The sequence below is a fragment of the Argiope bruennichi genome, chromosome 8 (genome assembly GCF_947563725.1).
Source record: "Argiope bruennichi chromosome 8, qqArgBrue1.1, whole genome shotgun sequence".
Lineage (NCBI taxonomy): Eukaryota > Metazoa > Arthropoda > Arachnida > Araneae > Araneidae > Argiope > Argiope bruennichi.
Window position 1 is genome coordinate 4558122 of NC_079158.1, and position 16073 is coordinate 4574194.

Below are 16073 nucleotides of genomic sequence, written 5' to 3' on the forward strand. Positions count from 1 at the left end.
TATGAAATTGACTGTTAGGACATATATCCCAAACCCACTTCGATGTTTCCGATGCCAACGCTTTGGGCATTCTAAAGCCAGCTGCCACGGGATTCTCACCTGTGCCCGCTGTGGAGAAAAAAGCCGTGACAACCAACAGTGTTCTGCACCGGAAAAGTGCGTGAACTGTGATGGTAACCACAGTTCCTTTTCTCGATCTTGCCCCCTTTGGACATTGGAAAAACAGATTGTATCGGTTAAATTCAAGGAAGATATTCCATACCCTGATTCTAGGTGAAAAGTACTTGCTCAGACGCCAACACCAGGCGTGACTTACGCATCTATTGCCAAAAAACAATTTTGTGCAAATTGTGTGCAGAATAGGCCCAGAACTAAACCTCTACCAAAAGTATCTGATACAGATTCTGAAATTTCTCTAATTAGTGCTTCTGAACCCAGTAAACCGGAAAAGCATCAACTCAAAGTAAAACCGAACAAAGCATTAAAGCTTAAGATTTCAAAACGTGGCATCCCTCAAAATAATCTTCATCAAAAAATGAAAAAGTCAACTTTGCATAACTCAGTCGCTTTGGGACTTGCGAGTCAGGGCATAGTCCACAAGGATTTATCATCCATTTTTAAAGGCGTGCCCAAAAGTCCCGATAGTATTTCGCTTCATCTATCTGAAGAGGATGATAATGACCTCCAAATGAGTTGCGAGTTATCGCCAACTCCATCTAATGTTCCTACCACTGCTTTTAAAACACACGCTTTTTAATGGGTTTTTGTATTTCATGGAACTGTCGTGGCATTCGTCCCAAATTAAATGAAATTAGGATAATGCTTAACATATTTCATCCTGCTTGTCTCTGTCTTCAAGAAACTTTCTTTAAGACAAACATCCCACTTAAATTACGTGGTTACAATACCGTTCGGAAAGATGCAGAAAACTGCTCCCATAATTCTGGAGGTGTCTGCATTCATTGTTCGAGTTGAAAAGGGCACTGGCTTGCTCTAATGATAGTAGCCCTGGTCCTGATGGTATAACTTACAATATGCTTCGCCATTTGGACGAGGTCTCTCTTTCCAATTTATTAAAGCTGTTTATTAGAATATGGACTGAGCATGAGTTTCCATTACAATGGCGTGAAGCTATAGTTATCCCAATCCTTAAACCTGGAAAAGATCCTGCAAACCCTCAGAACTATAGGCCAATCGCTTTAACTAGATCGATGTGTAAAACTTTCGAACGCATGGTCAATGCACGCCTGGTATTTGAATTAGAAAAACATGATTACATTTCGCCACTACAGAGTGGTTTCCGCGGTGGACGTTCAATTTATGATAACATCGTCCTTCTGGAAACACAAATTCGTAATGCTTTTGTACGAAGAAACCACCTTGTTTCTATCTTTTTCGATATAGAAAAACTTTATGACCGTGCGTGGCGCTATTGTATTTTGCGAAATCTCTTTAACCTAGATTTTAGAGGAAATCTCCCTATTTTTATTCAAAACTTTTTAACCTCATGAACTTTTTGAGTACGTCTTGGTAATTTTTATTCCAATATTTTTCATCAAGCTGAGGGTGTTCCGCAAGGGTGTGTTCTCAGTGTCACTCTTTTCATAACCTATTTTAGAGAAATTCTTAGTAAGCTGCCTCCATCTGTTCAAGGTACGCTTTATGTTGACTATATGCAGATCTGCACTCAAGGTTCTAATATGCACCTAATTGAACGGCAACTTCAGAATGCAGTCAACAAGTTAGTTTCGTGGTGTGATAAAAATGGACACACTCTTTCTCCGGAAAAGAGTCGTTGCGTCCATTTTTGCCGAAAACGACAGCTGCATCCAGAACCTGTGATCAATATTCGTGGAACTGCCATTCCCTCTGCCGATGAAATACGGTTTTTAGGTGTCATTTTTGATAGGAAGCTCATTTTCCTTCCGCATGTCCTGCATCTGCGGGAGAGGTGCGAGAAATCTCTTCACATCCTGAAGGTGCTATCTAATACTTCCTAGGGGGGGGGCGATCGTACATACCTCTTACGGATCTATCAGGCTGTCATTTTATCCCGTATTGATTACGGGTGCATGGTGTATGGATCTGCTCGCCCTTCCGTTCTGCGAAAGCTTGATACGATACACCATTCTGCCCTTAGAATTTGCTCTGGTGCTTTCCGCACGTCACCAGTAGAAAGCCTGTATGCCACATGCAGTCAACTTCCTTTAAATCTTCGACGTAAGAAGATAACCGCACAATACTATTTTCGAATACTATCAGCTCCGAAGCATCCTGTTAGTCACCTGTCTCTCCCGGTTGGTCTTCGGAGACTTTATGATGCTCGCCCCTCTCCCATTCCTCCATTTAATGAGAGGATTAAAGCTTTCCTTCATGATTCGGGACTCCCCGAGGTTTTAATTCAACCAATAAATTTCTATTCTTTTCCTCCTTGGGATGTTCCCCAATTTTCATTTTTGAACCCTTTTTCTGGTTACGATAAATCTACAACAGCACCGATTATTTTTCAGCAGCTCTTTCACTATCACCGTTGTCAATACTACCCTTACTAGAGATGACGAATATTTTCAGAGCGGTTATTACGTAACCAATATCAAAAAGTCACAAATACAAGTGATCAATACTTTTCAAAGAGGGGTGTGATTCAAATCCTTCATACGATCTTACTGATGATATTTCGATTACAAGTTTTGGATCACGATAGAAACTAACAATCGATACGATATCACTGAAATTTGCCGGAGCGGTGACGATACGATCTGTCCAATGGAAGCTCTCGAAAGAAATCTGTGATTGGATTGAAAAGTGAACGGACCGGTTATTGGAATTATCGTATCGTATCATTAAATTGCATATCACTGAAATTTATCGCAGCGGTGATTTCACCGGAAAGTGCGAGGCTTCCCTGGAAAGTGCGAAGTCACCGATATTCGTATTTGATGATGCACTATTCCATACAGATCATTTTTTATTGCTCGTGACATGATTGACTTTGATTACATGTACTCTGTTTACTTCTGGCGCCATCTATTGGTAGAATATAGGACTAAAGTAAACATTTTAAAGAAATGACATATATTTTTAACATCTTTTCCAGAAAATGATTCACTCTAATAAATAAATTAAATAAATAGTTTTGATAAAAAAAAAATTAAGAAGTAAGCTGAAACAGATAAATTAATTCATTCACACGTAAATTAAATTAGTAAATTAAGTATTAATTGCAATTAATAAATTTTATATTTAATATTAAGTAATAATTTTTATTTAATAATATGATTGAAATAACAGATATTTGGAACGCATATTTAAAAATAACAATAGCAATATTATTTGTTATTCAAAAAATCGTGGATTATGCATCTCTAACCCTTACACAGAAGTTTTTACTGATGGATCAAAATCCAACCAGCCTGTTGGTAGCGGAGTAGTATTTCCCTCTGAAACATAACTATCGCCTGCCCACGTCTTTCTCGGTTTTTTCTGCTGAATTGATTGCAATAGCTTGGCTCTTCAACTGATTTCAGCTTCTTATAATCGGACATTCTGCATTTATACTGACAGTATCAGTGCTTTGAGGTCTCTTTCCAATTTCAACAACTAGATGCATCCTGTTGCTATGGAAATCCTTATTCTTCTTCGCGATCTTGAAAAAAGAGGCTCAAAAATTTTATTTTGTTGGGTCCCGTGTCATGTCGGAATACCCAGAAACGAAATGGCAGATATTGTGTCAAAAACAGCAAGTTCTTTGTTGCAGCGTAAACTTCCATATGACGATACAAAAAAATATTTTGCTGATCATGTTCGCGCTTTGTGGCAGCAATCCTGGGAACAGCAAACTTCGAATAAATTACATTCTGTTGAACCAATGACAAGTTTATGGCCTGTTATCCCTGTACGTGCATTAGACATTAAATTAACTCGACTGCGCATTGGCCATGCCCGCTTTAGCCACAAGTATCTTTTATTTGGGGGACAATGCCCTTCATGTCCAAAATGCCATGTAATTTTAACAGTCAAACATGTTTTAATAGAGTACCCTAATTTTAATCCTAATCGCTTAAAGTTTTTTAATTCACTATCCATCGAGTTGCGAGAGATTGTGGGTGAAAGTCCTCACCATAACATTTTTAAATTTTTACATAACACTGGTTTTTTACATTCTATTTAGTTTTGCTTTCTCAATTTGTTAAATTTTCGTCTTTAATTTGTTTGAAGCCTTTATTAAAAAGTATGAAAAGTATATTATTTTTAGAGTACTAATTTTAATATGTTGCCCTTCGAAATTTGACTTTTTAGAAATAAATTTCTTAGTATTACTTTTTATATAAATTTGATTTATTTCACCAATTCGAGTGGCGCAGCATAGCCAGATTTGGCTTTTGTGCCAAAAACCCTGTTGTTTGTTTGTTTCTTATGGCACTTGCCACCGACAAGCCCGCTGTTACGAAGACAGCGATTTAAGCCTGAGGGGGAACGTCTCTTATTTTTTATAGCAGCGCCAACTAGGGCCAAGAGTACGACTTTGCTACTCACGCATCACTCATTCGCTTGCACAACCCCTTTTTACAGGAGGGCACATTCACACATAGAACAACAGAAGAACAACCATGCCCAAACCGGGACTCGAACCCGAGACGCCCAGATCACGGGGAAGACGCGCTACCCCTATGCCAGGACGCCGGCGCCAAAAATCCTAAAAAAACCAACCAACCACAGAGACAATGGTCAATACATCAGACATCTCGGAAGCAGTTAAAAATGTCGTTGAAAGTATAATATGTGCCGTAACCTCCCCTATTCCAAAAAGTTCACAGTGTCTAAGAAAATTTCGCAGACCGTGGTGGAATGACGCCTGTCGCAATAGCTACAAGCAGCAGAAAAAGTTCTGGAACATCTTTCGAAGGTACCCTACTACGGAGAAAAGGCTTTTAAATCTATCTATGGAGATCTATCTACTAAATCTTTTCTACGGAGAAATCACTTTTAAAAAAGCAAAAGCACTTGCTCGCCGTATACGCCGTCGTAGCCATAGGGAATCCTGGATTCAATTCATATCCTCTATCGCATCCTCTACCTGCAGCTAAGTTCTATGGAAAAATGTAAAGTCTGCTAATGGAATATATCATGAATCCTACCTTCCTGTTTTAAATAGAGGGAATGTGAAGTATTCTGCCCCATTAAACGTAGCCAACATCCTAGGCCAAACACTTGCACAAGTCTCCGCAATTGATTCTTATAACACTGATTTTCTTACAATTAAAAATCGCGCGGAACAGTTGCCTTTGCGTTTTAACGAACGAAATACCTTTCCATACAACTGTGAGTTTAGAATGTTTGAGCTAGAAACAGCATTATCTCATGCCCGTGATTCCAGTCCCGAACCTGATGGGATTACAAACAATATGCTCAGCCATTTGAATATCACTTCCCTTTCCAATCTGTTAATGCTTTTCAACAGAATATGGACTTAACAGAACTACCCTTCACATTGACGAGAAGCAATTGTGGTCCCCATTCTAAAACCTCGCAAGGAATCTTCTAATCCTCTGAACTACCGACCAATTACTTTGACAAACTGTCTTTACAAGACTTTTGAGCGAATGGTCAATGGGTCAATGCATATACGAATTGGAGAAACAAGAATTCATCTCTCCGTTGCAGAGTGGTTTCCATCGAGGTCGGTCTACTTTTGACAACCTCGTATTACTGCAAACTGAAATTCGCAACGCATTTGTAAGGAGGAACCACCTTGTCTCCATATTTTTTAATATTGAGAAGGCATATGATCGTACATGGTGCTACGGCATACTTTCTACGCTTTTAAACTTTGGTTTTAGGGGAAACCTGCACATATTCTTCTTTTTATCACATCGGACCTTCAAAGTTCGTATTGGGAACTTTTATTCAGGCTGAGGGAGTTCCGCAGGGAAGTGTACTCAGTGTCAGCCTTTTTATTATTCATCTGAGCCAGATTTTAATTCATTTGCCTTCATCTGTACAAGCGAGTCTTTATGTTGGTGATCTTCAGATCTCATGCCAAGGAAGTAGTATGAGCCTTATTGAGTGACAATTATTACAGAATGCTGTGAATAAATTGGTAGCTTGGTGCAAAAACAACGGACACAATATCTCACCGGAGAAGAGCCGTTGTGTGCACTTCTGCCGAAAGTGAAACATTCACTTGGATCCAAATATTTACACCCCTCAGGGGCTCACCTACTATAGGTGAGTACGGGTGTCCCAATCCCGAGGTACCCAGGGATCTTTACTCCCTTTAGGTTTACTCTCCTCTGCGCCTTCTGCTTTCTGCTTTGTTTTTTCTTTCCCTCGACGGCAAGCGAGGGAGCTCTCCATGAGAAGCTGTCGCCGCTCTGTTTGCTTCTTGCGTCTCATGGACAGCCAAAAACCCCACGTGTATGCCGTGCGTGGCAACCCATTAGACGGGTGGTACATTTCGGTCCCCGGTGTATCAATCGGCTGGTATCCCAGCCATTTGGCTGGTCTGCTCAAGGGGATCAAGCGAAGGGGTCACCTTCTGGGGCTCTGAGTTAAGGGTGGTAGACGTTCCTGGAAGTGGCCCTTAGCGTATAGGTTCCGGCTAGCGCCAGGGTGGATACTGAGGCTGGGAATGCCCAGAGCCAGCAATTGCCTTCCCTAGTTTGGCTCCGTGGTGGGCGGTGCCGTCGGTTCCCGAATTTGAATCCCTCTTTGTATGGGCTTTTTCACAAACGTCACCGAAGCAACATCAAATTCTCGTTATTTTATTATGCATACTGATGAAACTTTTCATGCGCTTTCTCCATTCCTTGTACATAAATTGATTCTATCTACCATTGGTGAAGTATCAGATATTAAGAAAATGCGTTCTGGCGATCTCCTTATTCAAACGAAATCAAAAAAGCAAGCAGATACTCTGAGTAAACTTACTACCTTAGGTTCATGGCCAATAAAAGTATCTCTTCACAAGACATTGAATTTCTCACGGGAGGTTGTCTCGGAACAATCTCTTGTACAACACTCTGACACAGAATTAGTGGAAGAATTACGATCCCAGGGGGTCTGCGCCGCTCGTCGCATTCATGTTCGACGTGACGGACGTTTAATTCCCACAAAGCATGTTGTTCTTACATTTGAAACGCCTGTTCTACCAAAATTCATACGTGCTGGATATTTGCGGTGTAATTGCATTCGTCCATACATACCTAATCCTCTGAGATGTTACCAGTGTCAGAGGTATGGTCACTCCCGGCAATCATGTCGTGGTAAAATGGTATGTGGTAAATGTTCTTCATTGGATCATGAAACTAACACATGCGATTCAGAAATATTGAAATGCCCTAACTGTGCATGCGCTCATGCAGCATCTTCTAAATTTTGCCCTAAATGGCAAATGGAAAAAGAAATCCTAGCCATTAAAATAAAAAACAACATAACCTTTAAAGAAGCCCGCCAAATAGTCAATGATAGAATGCCTAAGTCTGGTGTATCGTATTCCTCTCTTTTGAAATCAAATCCAGAAAACACTAATGTCGGTTCAACTCAAACCGAAGAATTATTAACGAAAATTGTTTGCCCTCCTCTCAAAAAATTACAACCTTTAAAAGCCAATGTAACATAGCCGAAAAAACTTCCAACTAAAACTGACTATTATGCATCTAAACTTGCAACCCCTGTACATACTAGTTCCAGTTGTACTTCACCTGTTGCAGCTGTTTCTCTACATACAGACCCTGAAGTATGCAGTAATAACAAACCGACGAAAGAACTCCGAAAAAAATTAAAATCTTCTGGTATTACCAATCAACTTCCGCCAGATGAATTTTTATCTATTAATCCATCCTCTTCAGACCTCTCTGAAATGGATATGGAACCTTCTACGCAGCTCGATGATGTTACTGCAGGCAAAGTTAAGAAAAAATCTCAACGTAAACGCTGATTTTATGGCCACACTTATTTCATGGAACTGTCGTGGCTTTCGCAATAAATTGCACCAAATCAAGGACTTTATTAACAATTTTCACCCTGTCTGCATGGCATTTCAAGAGATATACTTAAAATCAAGCGACCCAGCAAAAATTAAACGTTATAGTTTGATTCGAAGAGATGGTAACTCTGATAGAGCATCGGGAGGTGTTGCTCTCCTCGTCTCGCATGACCACCCCACATCTATAATCCCACTTCACACACAACTGCAAGCGGTTGCGATTCGTACTGCGATTCCGCGCTTAATTACAGTTTGTTCTCTTTACTTGCCTCCTAATTCCGCCATTGATAAACATGAACTTGATAGATTAGTTTCTGAATTGCCAGCATCGTTCATAATAATAGGTGATTTTAACGCTCATAGTCCTGTTTGGGGTAGTAATAGCACGAATCCTCGTGGAAGACAAATTGAGGAATTTATTTCTGATCACTCTCTTTGTCTTTTGAATAATGGTGACTATACCCACTTTCATTTGGGTAGTAAAACTTTCCATTGTTTAGATCTTGCTCTCTGTTCAGCCCCTATTGCTCCGTTTTTCACTTTTCGAGTGGGGAATGACTTATGTGAAAGTGATCATTTCCCAATTTTCCTCACTCAAGTTAATATACCTGTCATGGTACCGCAACGACCTAAACGTTATATTTTTGATAAAGGTGATTGGACGAGTTTCACTAGCAGGGCCAAAATATCAAGGGATATGGTGGAACATCCAGACCTTGATGTTGTTGTCAATAATGTGACCTCTTCAATACTCAGAGCAGCAGATGAAACAATTCCGAAATCTGGCACTGCTTTCCCTAAATTTCGGAAACCTTGGTGGAATAGTCAGTGCACAGAAACGCGCAGGAATCAACAAATTGCATGGAATAAGTTCCGAAGACGGCCATCTACGGAAAATTTTATTTTATTTCAAAAAGCTAAAGCTATAGCTAGACGTACTCGGCGCCAAGCCCAACGGAATTCCTGGATTAAACTTACATCCAATATTAATTCTTCTGTATCAGTGACAGAAATGTGGAATCTAGTAAAAAAGGCGTGTGGAATTTATTCTGAATATCCTGTATCATATTTAAAAGTGAAGGATCTGGAAATTTGTGACTTACAGGAAATGACTAATATTTTAGCAGAAACATTTGCATCTGTATGAGCAGCACAAAACTATACAGAACCATTTCTGTCATATAAGAACACAACAGAAAAAATTCCCCTTCGATTTCACATAAAAAAGATTCTCACATATAACGTCGATCTGACCATAGAAGAATTACGTGAATCATTGTCCACAACTAAGCAAACTTCACCAGGTCCTGATGGCATCACTTATTCTATGATCTCGCATCTGTCAGATGACTCTCTTGATAATATCCTATACATGTTTAATAGAATATGGAAAGAGCATTATTTTCCATCAAAATGGAAATATGCCACCGTCATTCCCATATTGAAGCCTAATAAAGATCCTTTAGATCCTCTCAACTATCGTCCAATTGCATTGACCAGCTGCATGTGCAAACTTCTTGAAAAGATTGTAAATGCGCGTTTAACCTATATTTTGGAAAAAAAAGGATGTATTTCGCCATTTCAGAGCGGTTTCCGTAAAGGCCGCTGTACAACAGATAATCTGATTTTATTAGAAAGCGCCATTCGTACAGCCTTTCTCAGACGCCACCATCTGGTCTCAATTTTTTCGACATAGAGAAGGCTTATGATAGAGCATGGCGATATGGGATTTTGAAAGACCTATTTGAGCTGGATTTTCGTGGACATTTGCCTATGTTTATACAAAACTTTTTACAACACCGTTATTTTAGAGTTAGACTGGGAAATACTTATTCTGATGTTTATTGCCAAGAAGAGGGCGTTCCTCAGGGCTCAGTTTTAAGTGTAACCCTATTTATTTTAAAAATTAATAATATTTTATCAGTTTTACCTTCCTGCATACAAAGATCACTTTATGTGGACGATCTTCAGATATCTTGTTCTGGTAGAGATATGAGATTTATTGAAAGACAGCTGCAAACAGCAATCAATAATATGATAGCTTGGACAAATAAAAACGGTTTCACGGTTTCTTCTCAAAAAACCTTTGGTGTTCATTTCTGTAGAAGATTGTTACATCCAGATCCGGAATTATTTATTCAAGACACGCCTTTAATTATGCAGAATGAATGCAAATTTCTTGGGGTAATTTTTGACAAAAAATGGACTTTTCTTCCCCATATCACATATTTGAGGAAGACATGTCTCAAGTCTCTAAATATTTTAAGAGTTCTCTCAAACACTGCTTGGGGCGCTGATCGCACTTGCTTACTACGTGTATATAGAAGCGTCATACGTTCAAAACTGGATTATGGGTGCATCGTTTACGGATTCACGCGACTTTCATACCTTTCACGGCTTAATTAAATTCACCATCAGGCTTTAAGACTATGCTCAGGCTCTTTCCGCACCTCTCCAGTAATGAGTTTGTATGTGGAAAATTTTGAGCCATCTTTGACTCGCAGAACACACATGCTATCCTTTTGTTATTACTTTCGAGTTTTATCAACCGAAAATAACCCTTTGAGGAAAATATTTTTGGATCACAGCACAGACAGGCTATTCAATAACCGGTCTTCATATATACCTCCTTTGGGACTACGAATTCGCCAATTACTTCCAGATGAATTTCAGACTCTTGATGTCAGCAATAGTGATTCATTTGTAAACCCTCCTTGGATCTGCAATAACATCACCTACCTGAATCCTTTTAAGAATCTATACAAAGCAGAGATATGTAGCTCTATTTTCAAATCTATTTTCTTTTCCCACAGACAATTATTTCATGATTATCTACCCATTTATACAGATGGCTCTAAATCTGATACAAATACTGGTTGCGCTTTTGTTTGTGAGAATGACATTATAAGTTATAAACTTCACGATTTCACCTCTGTTTTTACCTCTGAATTGACAGCATTGTATATATCACTAAAATATCTTTCTGAAAAAAGTCCAGTAAAAGCCATTATTTAGTCTGACTCTTTGAGTGCTTTGGAATCCTTGAATGGTGGTAAGAATTCTCATAGTCTTACATGGGAAATCAAGCGTTTGCAATCCCATCTGCATAGGAGAGGTTTTACAATTTTATTTTCATGGATACCAGCGCATGTCGGCATAACAGGTAATGAACAGGCAGATACTGCAGCTAAATTTGCTACTACATATCGCCCTCAACCTCTTCATTACACTGATATAAAGAGCACAATACGTAAGTGGATGCTGAAGACTTGGCAAAATGACTGGAATCAAGAAGTAAATAACAAACTCCACGAAGTGAAACCGTATATTACGACATGGACTTCAACTTTCAACAGAAAATTTGATGTAATTTTAACTAGATTGCGTATTGGCCATTCACGTATCACACACAGACATTTACTATTCGGTGAATCTCCACCTGTGTGCGGTTCGTGCAATGTTCCATTGACTACACGTCATATTTTAATTGAATGTTCGGATTTTTATAGAGAGCGCATTAACTTTTTTAACTCCTCTGATTTTAACTTGTCTTTCCTTATAGGAGAAAGACCCCATAAAAATGTATTTCCGTTCTTAAAGAAAATTGGAATTTTTAATGAAATTTAAATTTACTATTATAGTATTTTTACCTACTGTTTTACCAGTTTTTTACGTTGGATCTTAAGGAACTAAATAGAAACTCGACAAATGAACTGTGTTTTCGGTGCAGCATATCCTAGAAAAGGATCTTGCGCCAGAGAATTATCACATCCATCCATCCATCCAAATATTTACATTTGTAATATATCGATTCCTGTAGTAAATGAAATACGGTTTTTGGGAATAATCTTCCATCGCAAGTTGACTTTCCTTCCGCACATCCTGCACATGTGGAAGAAGTGTGAGAAGTCCTTAAATGTTCTGAAGGTACTCTGCAGAACATCTTGGGGTGCCGATCGAACCTCTCTGCTCCTCATTTATTAAGCAGTAATTCTATCCCAAATCGATTATGGGTGTATGGTGTATGGTTCTGCCCGCGTCTCCGTATTGCGGCGATTAGATACTGTTCACAACTCTGCCTTAAGAATTTATTCCGGTGCATTTCGGACCACCCCCGTTGAGAGCCTGCATGTTATCAGTCACCAAATGCCCCTAAATTTAAGGCGTAACAAATTGTCCGCTTCGTATTATTTCCGAATCATGTCAGTGTGAAATCACCCTTTACGTCAAATTAAACTTCCGCCTGTTCTTCGCAGATTGTATGATGCCCGTCCATTTCATATCTTTCCATTCAATGAGAGAATTAAAATAAACCTTCATGACTCGGGTTTTGAAAATATTGCTATTAAATCAGCTGATTCGTTTTGTTTTCCACTTTAGGATATACCGCAATTTTCGTTTTTAAACCCCTTTTCAGGATTCGATAAATCTTCAACTGCACCGACTGTCTTCCAACAGATTTTTTTATATTATCGCTATCAGTATTCTTCTTTTGTCCCAATTTTCACTTATGGCTCGAAATCAGATGGCCATGTTGGTTGTGGAATCATACAACCATCTGATACACTGAGCCACCGTCTACACAATTGCTGCTCAGTTTTTACTGCTGAATTGTTGGCAATTTTCTATGCTCTCCAGAAAATTTCACCTTCTAATCAAATTCAACTTAAATTTATTATTTATACTGATAGCATGAGTGCTTTGGTGACACTAACTCACTATCGCAACCAAATGCACCCGATTGCAGTTAGAATTTTATTTATCTTGCGCCTATTACAAATTGAGGGCTTTCAAATTATTTTCTTAAATATGTTATTTCTTTATACAAGTATAGCTCACAGATTTGCTATATTTTTTTTAAACAAACATTTCCAGTAAAAAATTTTAAATCCGATATTTATATAGAGCATAAAAAAATGAATGAATAATCTCATTATGTTACTAATCAAATTTTTTGTTCACATCCATTTTTAATTTCTTTATGTAAATGTTTTACTATTGATTAGCTTCCTTTTTAAAAAAATAAAATTCCTGAGAACTAAACTAAATAAAATTCCTGAGAACTAAAAAGTTTCCATTTCAAAGAAAATTTAATGCAAACATCTATTTTAACAAACAGATAATAAATAATTCGTAAATTAGCAATTATTGTGCACCTATTTAATAATTCGGTGAATGTGTTTTTAATAACGAAAGTTGTCAAGAAATTGTGATGTTCAGTATCGGAATTTCTCAAACCGCGATTGTAATTATTTAAATATCAATTTTTTTAATACAAAGTAATATTTTTTAATTAGTATCTATGCAATTATTTGATAATTTAGAGAAATGAAAATTGTCGAGAAGGCATAACGCTATACATCGCAAGTTACGCGTTATGTTAATCTCCGTCCTTCTCGGAGCGTTCGCCCAGCCGTGATGACTCATTACAACAGCCAGCAGGCCTTATGTCTCGGGGGTCATGGATAACACTGCATTAAACTGAAGCTCCACTTTTTTCTATATGACCAGAAAATCGAATCTAACGCCCCAAGTTATTCGCAGCATGTTAGCCCATGAAATTTACTTAAGTAATCAATTTACTGAATTTTAATGGGAATATTCTATCTATAACCCAGGGGGGGGATTTTGTGCGTGCTTATCAGTGCAAGAAAAATGTTTGATTATACTATGTATTGAAACGCAGCTACGGTTGTCCACACTGCGCACTGAAAGAGAGGGAGTCGTGTTAAATCAGTGAACTGGAAATATCCTGGCTCATTCATGATGCCTGGACACTTTGTTATTGTCATGAAACACGAATCCTATGAAACTGAAAAGAATTGCTGTATGGAACTTGATGTGTTCACTAACGGTGACTACATTTCTGGTATGAAATTTCTTCAGAGTAAACGTGAGTTATCCCTTTCCCAAATTTATTTTGATTTGAATTTTTCATTTATGAATAGAGACAGCTTAATTAAGGGCAAAGAATAAGACGGTACAAAGTTTGTATGTAAGTAGAGACGAGCATTAATGATCACTCCAATCCAGGACAGCGAGTTACTTTCGTTTTGCTCGTTCATATTCCAGGAACAATGGAGACTAGAGAAAAGGCTTCTGACCGGTAGATGGAGCTACCGAAGTTCCTATGGCCCCATCGGGGCTGCTCCGTCTGTGGGTGGCCAGTGCAGCGCGGGGCGGCAATGCAGCATGCAGTCCTCTATGCCGACGGCGGCCACGCGAGGCGTCCGCGTCATGTCCACGGTGCCCCTGCTGAAGCCCTGCCGCCGCCGGACGACCTCCTCCTCGCTCCTCACGCTCTACCAGAGGTTTCTCAGGTACCTCCGGAGGCTGCTCAGCGCCAGGAGAGGTGAGGATTTTGTTTTCATTGCATGGCAACACATTGAATCGAAAGTGACATATCTCTTTTACCCACACTCGTTTGTTTTGATAGTTGATGGAACACTCGAGGTGTTGGTAGATCGAATTAGAAGTGATTTCATTTCAGCTTACGAAATAAAGCTAAAATGATGTTCAGACTTAAATATCGCCAACTCCAGGAAAAAAAAGAGCGATTTTATGAAGCCATTTTCGAATTTCAGAATGGGTCGAAACTTCAGAAGACGAAAGATATTATACAGGAGAAAAAAATAATGAAATGGGATTTTGGATTTTTTTTAATACCGCATAATTTTTGATATCAGTTGAAATCAATTTCATTCTCACGAAGTTGGTTTAGTGAACCTCTAATTTTTGCGCCCAATTTTTCACAACTCAACAGCAAACACTAAAATCACTAACAACAAGACTTTTGACTTCGGTATTATCTGTAATGAATTATACTTTAGAAATAAATAAATGAATTTTAAAAAATCATTCAGAAATTTTTTCATACATTTATTATAAAACTGAAAAAAAGGCATTATAATGGCATTAAAAGGCAAAGGAAAAAAAAAAGTTACAAATTTTCTAATTGTGTCTAGACTTCGATAATGTTCTTAATAAATTGCATTGAAGAAAAGACTAGCCCATCTTATTTAAATATTTTCCAGCTATTGTGACAAATCTTTAAAAATATCAAAAAAAGGAAAGAAATCCAAATGGAAATACCAGAAAAATAGTAACATATTGAATTTTTCTTCGATATCGCTTGTAAAGTGTTTTATTCGCCTCATTGTCGCTTACAGAAAATATTTCTCTCACTACACGAATACTTCCTTAACTTATAAAGTAATAGGGCATAGTTATATAATAATTATAATAAAGCTCAATGTGTGTGTGTGTGTGTGTGTGTGTTGGCGCTCTACAGGTCAGGTCATTTGACATACAGCTATCACATTTGGTACATGTATACCTTAGAGGTCGGGGATGTGCACCTGGGGTCCCTTTTTTTGAAATTTTTATTAGAATTTTAATTATTAATTAAAAACTAACTTTCCCGCCAAAAAAATCTTCCATTTTCCCCACCGCCAAATGAGTAAGGCTTCATTATTTTTTTCTCCCAACAGTAATGAGGCTAGGGTTAACATTTTTCGGCGGATTATTTCAAACGATTCTGTTTATTTTCTTAATGTTTTATGCATTTAAGATTAAACATTGTTAATTAATCCATGTTTCAGATTAATTCTGAAGTACTTTTGAATTAAAATAACGCAGAATAAAGGAAATTAAAAATGTATAATCTGCAAAGCGTTACCCCAACTGGCGTAGAAAAATTCACGCATTTGCGTTAACGTAACTGGCAAAGAAAATTCACGCATGCGCATTGTGTTCTGACTGTTGACATGACAACCAACGGACGATTTCAATTATTTTTAGGTTAGTTGCATGCTTTTGTAAGTAAAATGTATTTATGTTAGTTATATATTTTCTGTATATGCTTATAGTTTTAAGTACATCGTTTTTTAAGTAGTTATTTTTAAACCTGTTTTCGACCGATTATTTTAAACGATTCATTTTATTTTCTTAGTGTTTCATGCATTTAAAATTAAACATTGTTAATGAATCGATCTGTTCATGATGAATCTGAGAAATTTTTGTTGACAAATTCTTGAGATATTACATAAATTAAGAAAGATATTCTTTAGTGACCATAAAGTTTAAC

General features: G+C 38.0%; 2 protein-coding genes across 3 annotated transcripts in view; both read left to right on the forward strand.

The window, feature by feature from the left end:
- Positions 1-6862: 6862 nt before the first annotated feature.
- LOC129981415 (uncharacterized) lies at positions 6863-7621 on the forward strand. The gene has a single exon (XM_056092254.1). The coding sequence runs from the start codon at positions 6863-6865 to the stop codon at positions 7619-7621; it is 759 nt and encodes a 252-aa protein (XP_055948229.1).
- A 6588-nt stretch (positions 7622-14209) lies between these two features.
- Positions 14210-16073, forward strand: part of LOC129981490 (calsenilin-like) — a 220610-nt gene continuing 218746 nt past the window's right edge. For both annotated transcript variants that reach the window (XM_056092341.1, XM_056092342.1), the window contains exon 1: positions 14210-14339. In XM_056092341.1, coding sequence (XP_055948316.1) covers positions 14225-14339 — 115 coding nt within the window. In that variant the 5' untranslated portion in view covers positions 14210-14224. The remainder of the gene's footprint in view (positions 14340-16073) is intronic.